General features: G+C 35.9%; 2 protein-coding genes across 2 annotated transcripts in view; one reads left to right on the top strand and one right to left on the bottom strand.

The window, feature by feature from the left end:
- Positions 1-19,751, bottom strand: part of SLC5A10 (solute carrier family 5 member 10) — a 519,796-nt gene that overhangs the window by 299,451 nt on the left and 200,594 nt on the right. The window lies entirely within an intron of this gene.
- Positions 1-19,751, top strand: part of FAM83G (family with sequence similarity 83 member G) — a 101,868-nt gene that overhangs the window by 40,641 nt on the left and 41,476 nt on the right. Inside the window, exon 2 of the mRNA XM_053694329.1 lies at positions 7,500-7,667. Coding sequence (XP_053550304.1) covers positions 7,500-7,667 — 168 coding nt within the window. The remainder of the gene's footprint in view (positions 1-7,499; positions 7,668-19,751) is intronic.

Genomic DNA, 19,751 nt, shown 5'->3' on the forward strand with positions numbered 1-19,751 from the left:
CGTACAGGGTATGTCTGTCGTTAAAGGGTTAAATCAATTTAAGTTAAATTATGCAATCATTGTGTGTTTTGAATAGTTTAAGTAACATTTATAAATAAATGTTAAATCAGTGCCATTGAATTTCAAAATAAATATTTTTCAGTGCCTTGCAGTTTTTAGTTGTCCGTCTGATACCCCAGATTTTGTTTCCGTTTAATTTGAGGCTGACCAGACATGGGATATGTGATGCCATTAGTCTGGGGAAGTTTATTACCTGAAACTGATCCAAAGTCATCATAGATAAACATATGATTAGTCTATAAAACCAGATTTGTTTAAACTAACATTTTATTTATTGTGTGCACACTGGATCCTTCTCCAAATTAACGTATGAGCCAAACTGGGCTCTCTCATACAACCCCCCATATGGACAAATCAGGCATTTTCTTATTCTTCAATCAAGATTTTAAATGGACGTTAAACACCTTGAGATTATACAATAAAACATTTAATTATAAGTAGTTTTAAACATTTTAAAACAGGGCTCAACATACCCAGGAACCAGGGAGTGACTGGCTTCTAGAATTGTACCCCTATTTCCTAACGTTTTGGGTAATTTTCCATATATCTATATACAAATCCAATTGATCCACTGTATGTCTCCTAAATATTCTTACTGGCTCCTAACAGATTTGTCGAACCCTGCTTTACAATATACTTTTATTGTGTCACCTTTTCCTATAATTTAAAGGGACGTTCTACCTGATTTTTTTTATTATTTAAAAAGATTGATAATGCCTATACTACCAATTCCCCAGCTTTGCACAACCAACATTGTTATATTAATATACTTTATAACCTCTAAACTTCTAAGCCCCTGCAGGCCACCTCTTATCTCAGTGCATTTTATTTTTACAGCCATACAGTACTAGTTCATGTGTGCCATATAGATAACAATGTGCTCACTCCCATGGAGTTATGCATGAACCAGCACTTGGATAAGGGGGGCAGTCTGCAGAGGCTTAGATACAAGGTAATTACAGAGGTAAAAAGTGTATTAATATAACAGTGTTGGTTATGCAGAACTGGGGAATGGGTAATAAAAGGGATTATCTTTTTTTTTTTTTAAACAATGAAAAAGTTTCAAGTAGACTGTTCCTTCAACTCTGTGGGATTTCCAAATCCTGTTTGAAGAGAAAGTGCAGACTCCACACTTGGCATCATACTTCCCAACTCTCCCAAAACTTTCAGGATTCTCACGGTTTCAGGGGTGTGCCCAATGTCACTCAAGCAGCTTCCCAGTCAGGGCAAATATTGTGGTTTCCATTGACTCCCCAGCTCCACCCACATCATCACCAGAGTTCATCCAACCCTGCCCACTCCCTCCAACTGCACATGTGTGGCTCCGCCCCTCCTGCTACAGCTCTATTCACTAAACAATGGTGAGCCACTGCTCAAAAGTCCTCCATCACCTCCTTGTCCTAAAAAGCTTTAGGGAAACGTTGGAAGGTGTGTTACACTGTTATATTCCACGCAGTGATTGGTTGCACATTCTTGTGACTCCTGTATAACTGTCCCTAATTGGCCACAGCAGAGAAGGAAACCTAGGTTATAAAATGGTGGTGCCCATTACTTTGTTTGCTAAACTTTACATGTTATAAATATGCATCTGTATATTATTCTTAGGCTAATGTTCACTTTAAATATATCATTCTATCTATGTTTTATGTAATGTTATAGTTGACAGATTTCATGACTTAAACAGCTGAAATCATTCGTATTCAAAGCGTTACCTGCAATATTTCTTTGCTTCTTTCGACACACTATAATTAGCAGATCACTGATACCAGTAATTATCTAATCCAAAAAGAAATTGCGTTCTAATGAATCAGATAGTCTGAAGTGTATTTTGTAAACGTATATCTAAAGAGAGAGATGTTTATATTAGTTTTCTGGGTAATATTCTGTAGACGCATCTGGTTAATTTATTTAGAAAGGGGATGAGAACAAATTATACTATAATCTGTGCTTTACAGATCCGGGTAGGTTTAGCAAAGATAACTTTTACTAATCTGTTGCAGTGTGTAATCTGTTTAATTTGCATCGCATTCTAAAAAATTTTTTTTGGGTAAAACTCAGTTCTCATGTGTTACTAGCTAATGGGTTGATAGCATCTCTCTTATGATGTCAGCGCACCCCAGCTAAAAAACAGGAGCACAGCACAACTCTGATTCAAGAGTTTTCTTCCTATACAAATATCACTTCTCACTAGGGTTGCCAATTTAGCCATATTTTCCTTTACACTTATGAGCAGGGGCGGCTCAAGAAATGTATTCTGCTTGGGTCAGAGAATGCAATGAGCCCCCCCCCAGTAGTAACACTACTAATTGGCATATAAACCTACTAGCCTGGCCACTATCCTTACTAAGCCTGCCTACCTGCATGCAATCAATGCCGATACACAATTGTGCAATACTTGGGAAGGAAGGAAGGGCAGAGGTGCACTTGTCCAACCTTGAATGTCACCCCTGACCAATTCTGCATCTTTGTTCGTAATGGTCTTGGTCTGACAGTGACTTACTAAGTCACTGAAAGTTGCCCCTTGACAAGGGCTGCCTGGGTCCCTTGGACCCAACACTCTTATGAGTTACACATGTTGCAGGGTGTGCAGAGGGGAACATGCATCGCGCCTCTGGATAGCACATTAATAGTAACCCTAGACAGCGCTATTTATGTTCCTCCCTGCACACCCTGCAGCATGTGTAACTCATAGCTGTCCAGGAAAACATGGCCAAAGTGGCAAACCTACTTCTCACACACAAAGGTAATACACTCCGATATATCGTAATTATATTAGCAATAAGAGTAGAGTCAATAAACCCCAGGTACAGTCATTGTCCCACCGTATTACACTCGTATTGCCAATATTATTACGATATATGTGAGTCTATTACCACTGTGTGTGAGAAGCAATATTTGTATAGAAATAAGTGTTGCGCTGGGCTCCTGGTTTTTTAGACTCTTCTTGTTGATGACAGACGTTTGAAACAGACCTGTTAAATCAACAGCAGAACTCCATACAAAAAGAGTTTTGAAGTTGTCACCATGGATACATGAGCGGCACGAAGCAAAGGATTATGAATAGCACTATTTGAAACACACGGTATCCTATAGTTGCTGTGCTTTGGAGCTTTTCTATATTTGCTGACTTATAAGTATAAGAATCCCATATAATATATCCATGTGTTTGAATAGCAAAGTTATATGGGATACTGTAGTGTGCTTGACGGACTAAATACTTGTTTCGCTGCATTTGGAAACCATGATGTACTTCACAGTAATGTATTTTTGATTTAAAAAAAAAAAATTCACAGATAACACTACCATGCTTAGGAGTTGATACACTGTTATATCAAGACCTATGTACTGTATTATAGGTTGAATATGAACTGTACCATTATACACCTGGCATTGCATTTGCTTTGTACTGTATTGCTTTCGCTACGTCCACTACATTCCGCTCTCTAATAGGTATGTCTGAACTCTATAACCTTATGAACCACGGACATATATGCGGTCGGATGTTGCCTAAACAGACGTTATGTGGCGCACACACATAATTTTTTATATATATATATATATATATATATATATATATATATATATATATATATATATATATATATATATACACAGTATATATCTTGTAGTTTACACTAGTCCTGGATAAGTAGGAGATTACAGCAGAGATTTTAAAAAATGTGACTTATTCCTAGTGTGTGTGTGTGTGTGTATATATATAATATATATATATATATATATATATATATATATATATATATATATATATATATATATATATATATATATATACACACACACACACACACACACACACACACACACACATATATATATATATATATATATATATATATATATATATATATATATATATATATATATATATATATAATGTGTGTGTGTATATGTATGTATATGTGTATATATATATATATATATATATATATATACACACACACTGTATATAGTAATTCAACACTTTGGACAGCTCTATCTCATTCCAATTTTACACTCTCATAATCATGTCCTGCAGGAATAAGTCTCATTCAAGACTGTTAAGTCTCCAGTCATATATTTTATCCCCCCCCCTTCCCTTTTGATTCATACATTCTGCTGAAGATTGACTCCTCTCCACACATCATAGTAGCAGCGCTCCCTTTTGGCAATTTTTTGTTATTTTTTATTTTATCGCCTGTCTCTTGAATATGTTGCCTTAAGCTATTCCACAAAGCCCCTTCACAAACAACCTTTAAGGGTTCTATAAAACATTGGCTCCTCAGGGGCATTCATACAGCTGTTCATCATCTATGATTGCAAAAAGGGACATAAAAGAGCAAAAAGAAAATGCTCTAATCTGACAGAGCATTTTGTTATTTCATTATTGCTTGCTTAAAACTATTTTTTATATTTAACCCCTGAAAATGGTTAAATACATAGTTAAAGTCTACTCATGAGCAGCAGTGCACTGCCGGGAGCTAGCTAAAAATGACAATACATATGTGCATAGTCGCCAATAACCAGCGAGCTTCAAATAGTGAATTACTGCACTAGAGCCTACCTAAGTATGCTTTTTAACAAAGGGTGCCAAAAGAATAAAGTGCATTTGATAATACATGTAAATGTGTCTAACTGGTGATTGGCCCACTTGTTGTTAACAGACCTTGAGTGGGAAATTTTCATAGTTAATTTTTGGTCAGGAATGCAAATATTACACACGCTAATAATTTCATTTTTTGCATAAGGATGTCCCTTTTAAAGAGACTTGAAACCCAAAATTTTTCTTTCATAGTTCAGGGTATATTTAAATTTAAACTAATTTCCAATTTGCTCCTATTATCAAATGTTCTTCATTCTCTTGGTATCCTTTGTTGAAGGAGCATTAATGCAGTATTGGGAGCTACATGAACTCATCAGGTAAGCCAATGACATATGGCATAGATGTGTAGCCACCAATCACCAGCTAACCTCTAATATTGCTATGCAGCTCTCTATGCTTTTCAACAAAGAAAACAGAGCAAATTAGATAATATAAGTCAATGGGAAAGTTGTTTAAAATGGCATGTTCTATCTTCATTTTTATTTTACTGTCCCTTTTAATGTTGGCTACATTGGATAGTTCTACACAATTTTTAGATAACATAAATAAATATATAGGTATATGTGCACGCATACACACGCACGCGCATACACACATATACACATACTGTACATACACACTTAATGTTTGGGCCGAAACGTTGACCATTATACATGTTGATGTAATGCTTTGATTAATAAAATATTTCTTTATGGTTAAGTCCTGTGAGTGCCCTCATCATTGAGAAATTTGCATACAAAGTAATTTAAGAGGAGACACCAGGGTAAACAAGAAGTTTTATAGGAGTGAGTGCATGAGGTTGAAATAAAAAAAAAAATATATATATATATATATATATATATATATATTTTATTTATTTTATATTATATTTTTATATATGTATATGTATGTATATGTGTATATATCTATGTGTGTGTGTATATGTGTATATGTATATATGTATATGTATGTGTGTATATATATATATATATATATATATATATATATATATATATATATATATATATATATATATATATATATATATAAAACAAAAGAGAACAATGAAATGCGCAAAAAGAGTAGGGTGGAACAACAAACATAGGAGATACGGTCTCCCAGGCTGTCAGACTAAAGAACGCAGGCAAAGCCCAAATGAAGGTATTGTGGGAAAGAGCCTTAAAAGAAAGGTATGTAGAGAAAGAGGACAAAAGGGTGAAATAGCGCTAATCCTGAAAACTTAGATAATTGTACACATATATATCCATATGTTATATGGAAAGACCATACATCAATGAATTTTTATGCAGACACATGGATCAGTGTGTTATATCCAAGCAAAGTGAATCAACCTTTGTGTAAAAGACAGATTATAGGCTGGAGTTGTGCTGCTGTCTAGAGGTTCTAGGCCTAGATATCCGGGATACCTGAGAATCTACCATACTATAAGAAACACGAGAGGGTTTTAAGAATTCACCAAACGGAGGGGAATTGTTTAATTTGGAGCCGACAGACCACAGAAAAATCCTCATCCATAAGGGCTGGGGGGGGGGGAAAGAGTGCCCCCCTACAGTGTCTTCAACTTACCTCCATAAGATTGGGGTAAAATCCTGTAAGTAGTGCGAGGTGCTATGTATATCCTCCGCAAACTTTAATATTTTTTATCCACTACTGGTTTCTATTCATAAAATTTGAACTGTATATACTATATTTATCCTTTATTCACTTTGCTTGGATATAACACAATGATCCATGTGTCTGCATAAAAATTCATTGATGTATTGTCTTTTCATATAGCATATGGAGATATATATATATATATATATATATATATATATATATATATATATATATATATATATATATATATATATATATATATATATATACAGTATATGTGTGCGTGTACAATTGTATAAATTGTCAGGATTAGCGCTATTTAATCCTTTTGTCCTCTCTCTCTCTCTTTCTCTCTCACCACAGAACATCTGATTTAGTTAATCAAGCCTGGGAATTAAAGTTTGAATAAAAATATTTGAATGTTACATTTTCAATGCAAATATTAACATCTTGTAAGAACATTTCAATATTCAAATTCCCAAGAAACATTTGTTCTAGAATAAAAAAAAAACAACTTTCATCTGTTCCTAAATTTGATATGTATAATATAAAAGGCACATCTTCCTTTTTTGAAATTTCTTCTTTAAAGGGATATGAAACCCAAATTTTGTTCTTTTTTTAAGGAGCCGGACATTTTTTTGGTTCAGCACCCTGGGCTACATTTAGCCACAAATCAGGGTGCTGAACCAAAAAAAAGGGCTGGATCCTAAGCTTACATTCCTGTTTTTTCCGAATAAAGATACCAAGAGAACAAAGAAAAATTGATAATAGGAGTAAATTAGAAAGTTGCTTAAAATTGTATGCTCTATATCAGGGGTAGACAATTACCGTGTTATGGACTACATCTCCCATGATGCTTTGCATTCATTATGCCCGAAAGACCATTATAGGAGATGTAGTCCATAACGTGGTAATTGCCCACCCCTGCTCTGTATGAATCATGAAATAAATAATTTGTGTTTCATATCCCTTTTTAATACAGGTTCTGAATGGCTAATTGACTGTCTAGATTAATATTATTTTATTTGTGCTAGAATGCTGACAATATATAAAACTACTGTTTGAATCAAGAGGCACCATTTAACTGAGGATGCTGAGACTCTCATACATATATGTTGGTTAATATTTGGGGTAAAAATTCTAATGAGTACAAATATATTTGGACAACCTAGTGTCCTTACAATACCTTGATGATTACTGCAATTAAGTGTGTTCTCTCTTTGTTTCTCCCCACTTGCAGGTGATAGCTATAGTGATGGACTTGTTTACTGATCTGGATATCTTAAAGGACATCCTTGAAGCTGGCTTTAAAAAGAAGGTCTCTGTTTACATCATTCTCAATGAGCACAATGTGAAATACTTTCTGCAGATGTGTGAGCGCGCTCAGATGCACAAAGGACACCTCAAGGTGAGTGAGACGATTGTGCTTAACTGGCTCTATCACTTATCCCTAGAAAATACTTCTAGAGAAGAGGGTCCTACTGTAGTCCTTAAAGGGACATAAATGTATATATTGTATTTATGCCTGAAAAAATTATGTTGGGTAAAACTGATTGCATTTAAAGGGATATTAAACCCATTTTTTTTTTAATGATTCAGATAGAGCATACAATTTTAAGAACCTAAAATGGGTCGGCTCCTAAGCTTTAAATTCCTGCTTTTTAAATAAAGATAGCAAGTGAACTAAGAAAATTTGATAATAGGAGCAAATTAGAAAGTCGCTTAAAATTGCATGCTCTATCTCAGACTTTTGTAAGGCAAGGGCTACCTCTAATTGTATTCCAAGTTACGTGGTCACCTAACAAAAAACACCAGCCTTAATAATAATAATTACAATAATGTATTTATTCAAAAAACACAAAGAACAGTCCAGCACACACTGGCTGAAAATTTTATTTTTGACACAAATAGGACCTGCTGTCTGAAAATTTTATTTTTGCCACAAATAGGACCGGCTGGCTGAAAATTGAATTTTTTGCCACAAATAGGACCTGCTGGCTGAAAATTTTATTTTTGACACAAATAGGACCTGCTGGCTGAAAATTTTATTTTTGACACAAATAGGACCTGCTGGCTGAAAATTTTATTTTTGACACAAATAGGACCTGCTGTCTGAAAATTTTATTTTTGCCACAAATAGGACCTGCTGGCTGAAAATTGAATTTTTTGCCACAAATAGGACCGGCTGGCTGAAAATTGAATTTTTTGCCACAAATAGGACCTGCTGGCTGAAAATTTTATTTTTGACACAAATAGGACCTGCTGGCTGAAAATTTTATTTTTGACACAAATAGGACCTGCTGGCTGAAAATGTAATTTTTGACACAAATAGGACCTGCTGGCTGAAAATGTAATTTTTGACACAAATAGGACCTGCTGGCTGAAAATTTTATTTTTGACACAAATAGGACCTGCTGGCTGAAAATTTTATTTTTGACACAAATAATACAGCTTTGAAAATCAGCTGCACTCTTTAACAAATACAGCCGCGCTCTTCTTTACTTACTGCGAGAGCTCTCTCTTTATGTCACACTGGGACCATCAAGCAACCTTATATGTGTACCGCGCATGATAAGTAGTCTTACAATCAAGACGGCTCGAGTCTCATTCTACAAAGTTATTTTATTGGCTGGAGGCCATGTTGATTAGGGGGCAGGTCCTGTAACCAAAGCTGGTGCAGTGAGTTCAGCTATAGCCACGTCGTGCATGCTGAAGTACAGTGCCCATACCGCCGTCTTAGACTCAGAGTCATAGCCGATTTCAAAAGTCTGCATAAGAGAAAGATTTCTCACACATCTATGGTGGCGAGGCTCTTCACTCAGAATCTAGATTTTATCTAGAATTCTAGATTCTGAGTGAAGAGCCTCGCCGCCGTAGATGTGTGAGAAATCTTTCTATTATTATGCAGACTTTTGAAATCTTACAGGCAGTCCACTGGTAGACCGCGATCTAAGTCTTGCCCACCCCTGCTCTATCTGAATCATAAAAGAAAAAAATTGGGTTTAGTATCCCTTTAAATTGAAACCAACAGAGCAGTATCCGTTATGCACTTCCTACTAATTCACACTGGCTGAAAATGGCAGCTCCCACAGCACTATTGGTAGAGAGGACCGCTGAATAATTCAGGAGAAGAACACTATCAATAAAGTAAAAAAAAAAATAACAATATCCTTATATCCATCTGTATGTGTGTGTGTGAGAAAGATAATGTATCAAAGGATTTTACATAACTGGAATATTATCTGAATTCAATGGCATCTTCATTCTGGCCAATGGCAAGATGCCATGTCATCAAAGTGTGCCAGCTTTTGGGGTCATCACTGACTTGAGTTTTTAGCTCTGTTACCAAGCTCTCAATTTTCTTACTATTTTATTGTACTTTAGGTTTAAATTTGCTATTTGTTTGTTTATGTATAATCTAAAAACCCAAACAAAACTATCCAGAATTCATTAAAACACCTATGTTAATTTATTACAGCAAAATAAACTTGTTTCCAGAAATTATATAGAATTATAATTAGAACATATACTGTAGCTATATTAAGAGATAATTTATGAGATTAGAATCTTGGTATTCTACAGGTAAGTGCATGCCACTGCAGAAAATAATTTGTTCTGGAAGCAAGTAGACCTCTGTGCTAGCACCCTGATTTAATATCTTCTGTAGGTTTGGTGTAAACAGACGCTCCAGCACCCATAGGTGCCTCCCTACCCGTGAGGTGTACTTGTGAGAACACGTAAATAAATAGTCCAGTCGACCAAGGTTTTCTGCTGACACACAAGCCCTTAGGAGAACCATCTTTTTTGCTTCAGGGTTTCTCCCACCCGCTATTACAGACGGGTAACTTAATTCCACCTCTCAATTTACTGTCATTATATACTGAGTGGGTTGGGTGTGTACAGCTTTGTGTAACTTGGGATACAATAGCAGGTAAACACTAGCTGTGTTTATTATCAGAGTGATACACGTAAATGGAACCATTTTCCTGGCCAGAGAGCTACAATCTAATTAATTTATAAAAAAAGAGAGTATCTGTTGAAAAAAAAAAAAGCTTGTGCTGCACTCTTTCTACTTCATGATCAATTCTCTTTATAATGAGCCTTAATGGTGAGAGACGCTATCACGTAATAGTTGTTGTCAACTAATAGCCATAACCTGTAAGCTCACAGGTCCATCTGTCCTTATGTAAAGGTGGTTTCCAGCTAACAGTGACTCACAGGCAGCGCCTTCTACCCTTTATGATGTATGTAAATGTCTTTTTTTGATTATTGTGTACGCAATGTTGTAGTGTTGCGTAATAAGCTGGTGCATTATTAATAAAATATAATAATAATAATGATAGAGACTTAATTGTTCAGTTGAGTGGCCTGGTGCATAGGAATGTTGGAGTTTTTACACTTATAAAAACTGGAAAACAAATGTTTTCCTATACAGTTTATTGTGCCATTAAAATATATTTATAAATTTAAGTTAACATTATAATATCAACTGCTAGCCTTAGAATATAAAGTGTTAAATGTTTGGTAACACAACACATAAAGTCTAGCACACATCTTGATTAAAAGCAAAATGGAAGAGTTATTTACAGCATTTGGCCAAATGGTAATAGACTCAGGACCACATTAGGGTCTCTCTATCTCTCTATCATCTCTCTATCATCTCTCTATCAATCATCGCTCTATCAATCATCGCTCTATCATCTCTCTATCAATCATCTCTCTCTCTCTCTCTCTCTCTCTATCTATCTATCTATTTATCTATCTCTATCTCTCTCTCTCTCTCTCTCTCTCTCTCTCTCTCTCTCTCTATATATATATATATATATATATATATATATATATATATATATATATATATATATATATATATATATATATATATATATATATTCTAAGTTGTAAGCTAAAAAAAGCCCAAGGTGGAATTTTATTTTAAGAGTCCTACATACACCTTTTTTATGTGCCCCACAAACTTGCTACTACATGTGGTAATCCTATTACCTGGCTTGTATGTTTGCAACACCTGCCGTGCCAGAGCTTGCTACATTTTTGAATGAATTTGAACCAGAACAAACATTGAAAACTATACAGGGCTGTTTATAGTTATCAGAGTTTGTGTGATTCTGAGGATTTAACCAACATTGATAGTCACTTGTGTGAGTATATTTTTGTAAATTGTAAATTTCTAGATCCAAATCATTCAATAAAAAATTGTTGTATTTTTTTTATGTGTTTTCGCCCATCTTCATAAAGATGGGCATTGCTAGTCACAAGGACAATGCACAAACTGTTTACTATTTGTAAATAATAGAAATGCATTGCAAAGTTCTTTAAAACTGCATGCTCTATCCAATCCATGTAAATTTAATTTTGACTTTACTGTCCCTTTAAATTGATTGGATAGAGAACAACATTTTAAAAACAACTTTCCAATTTACTTTAATTATTAATTTTGCTTAATTCTTTTGGTATCTTTTGTTAAACAGTAATACTAGGTGAGCTCAGGAGCGTGCACATCTCTACCTTTTTGGCAGCATAGTTTGCAACATTGTAACTGTATAACATTGCTTTAAAACAAACACTGCTGCTATAGACATGTGCACACTCCTAAGCTCCTATCAGCCTACCTAGGTTTACTCTAAACAAAAGGATATCAATAGAACAAAACAAATTTCATAATTGAAGTAAATGGGAAAGTTGTTTAAAATTGCATGTTCTATCTGACACCTGTAAGTTTAATTTTAACGTCCCTTTAATGATTATCCAGTGATGACTGAAACGTGTATTGCTTTTAAAACCAACCATTTTATTTTAAGTTCATTTAACCATATAGGAGTCGATTTATCAACCCCTTCGCCTGCCTATGACTGCAAGTTTTCACAAGAGAACCGGCTGTCCGTATTTAGGAAGCAGCGGTCATCAAACCGCTGCTTCCCTAAGCTTTCGCCACCTCTTAGGTGGTGAGTTTCAATCTCCCCGGTCTCATTTGACCGGGAAGATTGACAGCTCCTTCCCACTCGTGATTGGCTGTGCACCGGCAGGGGGCAGGATTGCATGCAAGCCCAAAATAGCACTCGTGTGCAATGCTGAATTCCGGCAGTGGAATTCAGCCTGCCAGAGGCGAGCTGTGGTGGACAGGGGTGCATATGTACGCCCCTGTTCAATGCAGCTTGATAAATCAACCCCAAAGTGTGACACAGACCCATTTTGTAACGCATTTCGCTTTGCTCAAGCCACTTTCTTAAAGGTCTTTGAGAATCTGCCCATAACTGCACTAATTATTTATTTTATCATTAGGATTATTTGAGGCATGTAAACCATATCACTTATCCAATTATTGTGCTGTCTCATGATGTTTAAAGGGACAGTAAGTTCCTTGGAATTACATGACATTTCTTTTGTGTTGCTATAGAATAAAATATCATCCAAGTGTAAAAAAAATTAAAACAAATAAACATCTTTTTTACTGCAGTTGTTTTTAAACAGCTAAAATCCCCCTGCCATTTACATTATTTGGAGTAGCCAATCTGAGCTTTAGTCTGCAGACAACAAGACTAGCTACTGTCATAATGTTTATATAACATTGTTTTGCAAAGTCATACAATCCTCAATTTTCAGAGCTAAATTACATGGAAAGGGGGGCAAAATAAATAGCAAAAATATAGTGCAAAGGTGCTTGATTATACATAACTAAACATTTATATAAAAATCTCAACTTGTTGAAGGTCTCTTTTAAAGGAACATGAAACCTAATATTTTACTTTCATGATTCCGATAGAGCAGTGATGGCGAACCTGGGCACTCCAGATGTTTCAGAACCACATTTCCCATAATGCTTAGGCACTCTGAAGTCCAGTCAAGCAGCATGGGAATTGTAGTTTTGAAACATCTGGAGTGCCAAGGTTGGTCATCACTGACATAGAGCATGCATTTTTAAGCATGAAAGAAAAAAAGGTGGGTTTCATATCCCTTTAAGTCTACATATTACTGACCTCCTGCAGCATAACTGTTCTGCTCCTCTACTACAACCAGCTTCCTCCCCTGCGGAACCCCTTGGTAGAATTAATTGTGTGAGTGCATATGGCACCAAACTCTAAGACCCAAAGGCAACCGGCAGTTGGTGGAATGGAAGTTACAGGGTGAAGTAGCTTTTAGCCTCCTTCAGTCAAACCCATTGTTCTAGTGTATGTCACTTGTATGTTGAGAAACTTGTTGGAACATAGACGCCTTGCCTGCAAGCAAATATCTCCCGTCACAACAAGAGGAATTTGTCACAATATCATTTCTGTCTTTTATTTAGGTCTTATCCCATACTTTAATTGCTAAAGGTTCCTTTTCTTCTGTAATCTGCTTTCTAAATTGTGAAATCTGGTTAGTGAAAATTATTTTTGTCTCTTTTTCTTTAAAGGGGACAGCAAACCCCAAATTTTTCTTTCGTTATTCAGATAGAGGATACCTACCTATGTAGGTAGTGTGCATGTTGTGTGGAAAACTATATGGTAACAGTTTTGCAAAACTGATTTTGAGCACAATGTACAAACATTGCTAAAGGGACAGTCAAGTGCAAAAAAAACTTTCATGATTTAAATAGGGCATGCAATTTTAAACAACTTCCCAATTTACTTTTATCACCAATTTTGCTTTGTTCTCTTGGTATTCTAAGTTGAAAGCTAAACCTAGGAGGTTCATATGCTAATTTCTTAGACCTTGAAGACTGCCTCTAATCTGAATACATTTTGACCACTAGAGGGCATTAGTTCACATGTTTCATATAGATAACATTGAGCTCATGCACGTAAAGTGACCTAGGAGTGAGCACTGATTGGCTAAACTGCATGTCTGTCAAAAAAACTGAAATAAGGGGGCAGTCAGCAGAGGCTTAGATACAAGATAATTACAGAGGTAAAACATGTATTATTATAACTGTGTTGGATATGCAAAACTGGGGAATGGGTAATAAAGGGATTATCTTTCTTTTTAAACAACAAAAATTCTGGTGTTGACTGTCCCTTTAAAGCAGTTTTGTAAAACTGCTGCCATTTAACAAAGAATACCATAAGAACGAAGCAAATTTGATAATCAAAGCAAATTGGAAACTTTATTAAAATTGGATGCTCTGTCTGAATCACAAAAGAAAAAATTTGAGTTTCATATGCCTTAAAAATATTTAAGATTTGTTTTATATATAGTTTGATACCTTAAATAGCTTTTACTTGATAAGGCCACTATCAACCAAAGTTTGACTAGTCGGGATATGAAGTTTGAAAACAACAAGTATTCAAGAAATAGTTTTCATTTTGAATCATAAAAAGAAGCTTCAACAGGAAATATTATGAAATATGCAGTTTGACTTCACCAGCAAATGAAAACTACGTAGAAGACATTTTTCACATATTTTTGCTATATTTAAACATTCAGAGAAAGTGATTATAAGCAAAAAAAAATGTTTTAGCCAATTCTATAACCTGTTATAAAATGTATTTAGAGACATGGAAATTAACATTAAGCTCTGAAAGTTAAAATAAAATGTACATTTAAAAAAAAAAAAAGTAAATTTACCAATAGAAGTCAATAGGATTTTTTTTTTTTTTAAATTATAGGCTCTATCCATGAAAGTGTAATTTGGAATTATATGTCCTTTGAACAAAATATTATGGTATATGAGAATGTTTTCAAAGCAGAGACATCAATAAAAAATATAAAACAATATATATTATTATTGCTGTTTGTGTAAACATTGCAGATGTTAAAGAGACAGTGTATTGTAAAATTGGTTTCTAATAACTTCTTGTACCAAGCTGCAGAGTTTAATGTATGGGAAATTGCACCTTTGGCTTTATCTTTGTATATGAAGTCGCTGTTTTTGCTAATTGACACCACAATACAGTCAAATGGGCTGAGCTTGCAGGGAGGGTAGAGTTTATTATTCTCTCTCTCTCTTTCTTTCTCTCTCTCGTCACTGTATGCACAAAGACCAGTCGTTAGGGGCATAGAGATCATTATCTTATTTTACTGAGCACTATATTGTTATGGAAGTGTCATTCACATAAAAAATAGGGACCTCCTCTTAATGAGACACTGTCTCAAATCCTTTAAAACATTCCCTGAGGGGCCTATAAAACCTCTGCTGACCAGGGAGCTTTAGAGAATAGAACCCTTAAAGATAACAATTGAAAATTAACATTTTATTATGTCACCCCCCCCCCCCCCTTGGGAGTGTGATTTCTTCTGCACCTTCATGTTTACATAACTTTTATAGCACTGCGGAATCTGTTGCCACTCTACAAATAACCGATAATAATAAATAATAATATCCAGCACTGCTCTAGTGTAATTTTCAGCATAGGTGGCAGTTGTAACCAACAAAAACAGCTATTTTGAATAACAAAATAAATGTAAAGGATGTCTTTGTAAACAATGTAATACATCCCATCAGGTAAAATGGATCATTGGGAACACATTAAAGGGGACAAAAAAATAAACACAGTATAGTGTCCCTTTAAGCTCTGTGTGGCCAGGGCCACTGCTCCCCTCTTACCTCTGTCTCTTCAGATGCTACAAGTAATTACAAATAATAACTATTTTAGGTTATTTAAAAGGACATAATACTCATATGCTAAATCACTTGAAACTGATGCAGTATAACTGTAAAAAGCTGACAGGAAAATATCTCCTGAGCATCTCTATGTAAAAAAGGAAGATATTTTACCTCACAATTTCCTCAGCTCAGCAGAGTAAGTTCTGTGTAAAAAGTTATACTCAGCTGCAGGTAAAAAATAAAATAAAAAAATGAACCGTAGCCAATCAGCATCAGCAGTGCTGAGGTCATGAACTCTTTTACTGTGATCTCATGAGATTTCATAGTAAACTTCTTTAAACTGAATAGGGAAATAAGATGAGTGTGCACGTAAGCTGATTTGCTGCTTAGAAATCCTTTACAATGGGAGGTGGCTACAGAGGAATTTTTGAGGTAAAATATCTTTCTTTTTTACATAGAGATGTTCAGGTGATATTTTCTATACAGCTTTTTACAGCTATGCTGCACCACTTTCAAGTGTTTCAACATTTGGGTATCATGGCCCTTTAATCAATTAAGCTGCATCAATTCAATTTACATAACTATAATAACATCACCAGACTCAAATGCCTCCTGTATATTGCATATTGAAAAAAATATAAGATCTGAAATATACTTATGTCTTAAAGCCAAAATTTCTTGGACTCGCATCAAAGCAGATGTGATAGTATTTCCTTAAAGGCTTTTTTTTTTGGGGGGGGGGGGGAGATTGTGAGCAACATACAATCTTAATCTCATCTGCTCTGGCTTCTTTTTCCTCAATACACTACAATTGCGCACTCTGTCCTGACTATACACAAGAGTTAAGCCAGGTCACTACTGGGCCTGTTAACTAGTTCTGCATGTGTATATAAATTTCTGTTACTAAGCTTTAAAGGGATATGAAACCCACATTTTTTTCTTTCATCATTTGGAGCATGTAATACTAAACAACTTTCTAATTTACTTCTACTATCAAGTTTAGCAAATTGCAAACTATTTTTTTTAAATTGTATACTCTGAATCTCAAAAGAACTTTTTTTTTTTTGGATTTCATATCCTTTTATATTGATATTAAAGGTCAGTGCAGTGTAGAGAATTGAACTGTTTCTCACATCCCTGGATCATAATACACATGCAGGGGGCCAATAACAAATATGCCGCCCCTACAGCCCACTAGTCCAGCTGCAATTTTAACGCAACACGTGTGAGGACCAAAGTAAAACTTTGGTCTTTGATGTGCAAACTATTTGGGTAGTTAATGGATCAGAGTCAAAATTTAAGGATTAGGAACAGATAATGATAGTTGTAAATAGGGCACCTGAAGTCAGCCTATGATACTGCATCATCGGACAGTTCAGCCAATGAGAAGCCGTACTACCTGCTTCATAACCAAGACTCATGTGTGCTCCCTGCTGGTGGGAAGCCCAAGGGGGTTATGGGTAAAATTCAGGGATATAAATATACCAGAAAATAAGCTATCACCTCAGAGGGAGGCATTATGCATGTTGAAATTAAAGGCCACAATTGAAATCTGCATTAGTGCATTTCGGTTTTAAATAGAAGCATTTTTGCAATAAACTTCCATTAGCAAAAATGCTTCTAGATTATTACTGTTCAGTGGCCTACTCACATATGCTGTGAGAGCCCGTGCACCAGTATTTAAACACCTTCTCAGAGAGTGAGCACTGGCTTGTATGACAGAAATGAAGTCTTCACAGACACAATACTAGCTCTCTGAGTTTGAATACTTGTACACAGGCCCTCACAGCATATGTGCATATGCTTCTGAAAAACTGCAATAACTTTTACTATAAGCAGTTTTGCTAATGGAAGTATATTGCTATTTTACATTGAAATGCACCCATTTATATTTCAACTTTGACATGTCTATCCCTTTAAAACAACACTGTTAGATATATTATACAGTTAGCTATAGCCTTATTTGGCTTCCAGTACCGCTTATATGCTGATGATAGTTACCCAAATCTATCTTTCCTCTCCTGATATCTCTCCCTCTTTACTCAACCAGATTTCCAACGGCCTCTCTGCAATTTTCTCTTGGATGTCTTCACAGTACCTCCAACTCAATCTGTCCAAAACTGAGCTGCTTCTTATCTCCCCCCCCCCTTCTTCAAGACATCCAACACCTGACATTTCTCTGACGGTTAGAGACTCTCTATCCTCAATACCTCACCCCAGGTCCGCTGTCTTGGGGTTACACTTGACTCAGAACTCACATTCAACCCACATATACAAGCACTTACCAAATCCTGCCGTTCACACCTACGCAACATTTCCAGAATTCGTCCCTTCCTTACTTAAAATAACTACAAAAATACTTATTAATTCCCTCATTTTGTCACGCATTCATTATTGCAATCTACTTCTAAATGGCCTTTCAAAACACTGCCTCTATTATGAATGCTTCTGCTAGACTCATCCACCTTAGTCGCCGATCTACATCAGCTGCTCCGCTCTGCCAGTCTCTGCACTGGCTCCCCATACACTCCAGAATACAATTTAAAGTATTAACCCTAACCTACAAAGCACTCAACAGTCTAACTCCCAACTATATTTCCTCTCTCATCGTGAAATATTCCCCATCCCGTCCTCTTCGATCAACTTCTGACTAACGTCTCTCCACTCCTGTTATCTCTACGTCCCACTCCCGTCTCCAAGACTTTGCACGTGCTGCTCCTGTCTTCCGGAACGCTCTACCCCGCTCCATAAGACTGTCTCCAACCTTGTATAGCTTCAGACGCTCCTTGAAAACATACCTATTCAGAGAGGCTTACCATCTCTCATCTATCCCTCATCCGAACCAAACTAATACATGAATTGCCTGACTCACTGCTGCAAATACAACCGATGTGACAAGCTACCCCAACCTTATGTCTCTGCACCCTAAACCTGTAGACTGTGAGCTCTCCGGAGCAGGGCCCTCTTCCTCCTGTACTAGATTTATTCAGTTTTGTATTTTATCACAAATCCTTGTCATTGTATACCCCTATCACTGTACCAATCGCTACGGAATTTGGTGGCGCTATACAAATAAATTATAATAATAATATATGCCTACTGTACCTTTAAAGGGGCACCAACTCAGGAGCAGACTGACGACCAATGGGCGCCCTCGCCACATGCAATGTTCAAAAAACACTTTGCAATTCATGACTAGTATCAAATTTGCTTCATTCTCTTGGTTTCCTCTGCTGAGGAATACACCTAGTTGAGTTAATATGACATCAGGAGACTGCACATGCTTTCATCACTCTAAAAGAGCAGTGTTTGCAACAATGTTTAACATTGTTGTAAACCTTGCTGCCACACATTGCCCCTTTTAATTGCTGAAGCACTCGGTGACTCTTTGAATGCAACAAATAGATATAATATTTGTTTTTACATGATCCTGTAGGTAAACATGCGGTTTTGCTCAATGATAACAACTCACAGGTGCTTCAGAGCATCGCTTGTAGGTGACGCATTGATCATACAGTAGGAATTGACCACAGATAAGAAACCAGTTAACCTACTTAGTTGGCTTCAAAGCCTCAGCCCACATTTGATTATTTTTCATCTTGTTTAAATACGATAGAATTCTGTGTATTTTGCCAGCAGTGATCAAACCATTTTGGCTTCTTTTTTATCTTCCCATAGATCGTGGTGCAATACTCCTTTTCTCTGAAACTATTTGAACCCCCCCCCTTTCTCTCTCTCTCTCTCTCTTGCTACAAAATGAGCTGCAGGTCTCTCTTGCAACCAAGGGAGTAAACGGAGGTCTTAAAGTTTAGCTTTTGTTCGCACTCCCCCAAGAGGCTGGAGTGCATTCAGTGGAATGAAAAACCCTGACCTTACTACATGCTGCAAAGTGATTGGTCAGTATGTACAGGATCTTATTTATATCATTCCCTAACTGGCTACAATAATGGAGAT

This window comes from Bombina bombina, chromosome 11 (assembly GCF_027579735.1).
Source record: "Bombina bombina isolate aBomBom1 chromosome 11, aBomBom1.pri, whole genome shotgun sequence".
Lineage (NCBI taxonomy): Eukaryota > Metazoa > Chordata > Amphibia > Anura > Bombinatoridae > Bombina > Bombina bombina.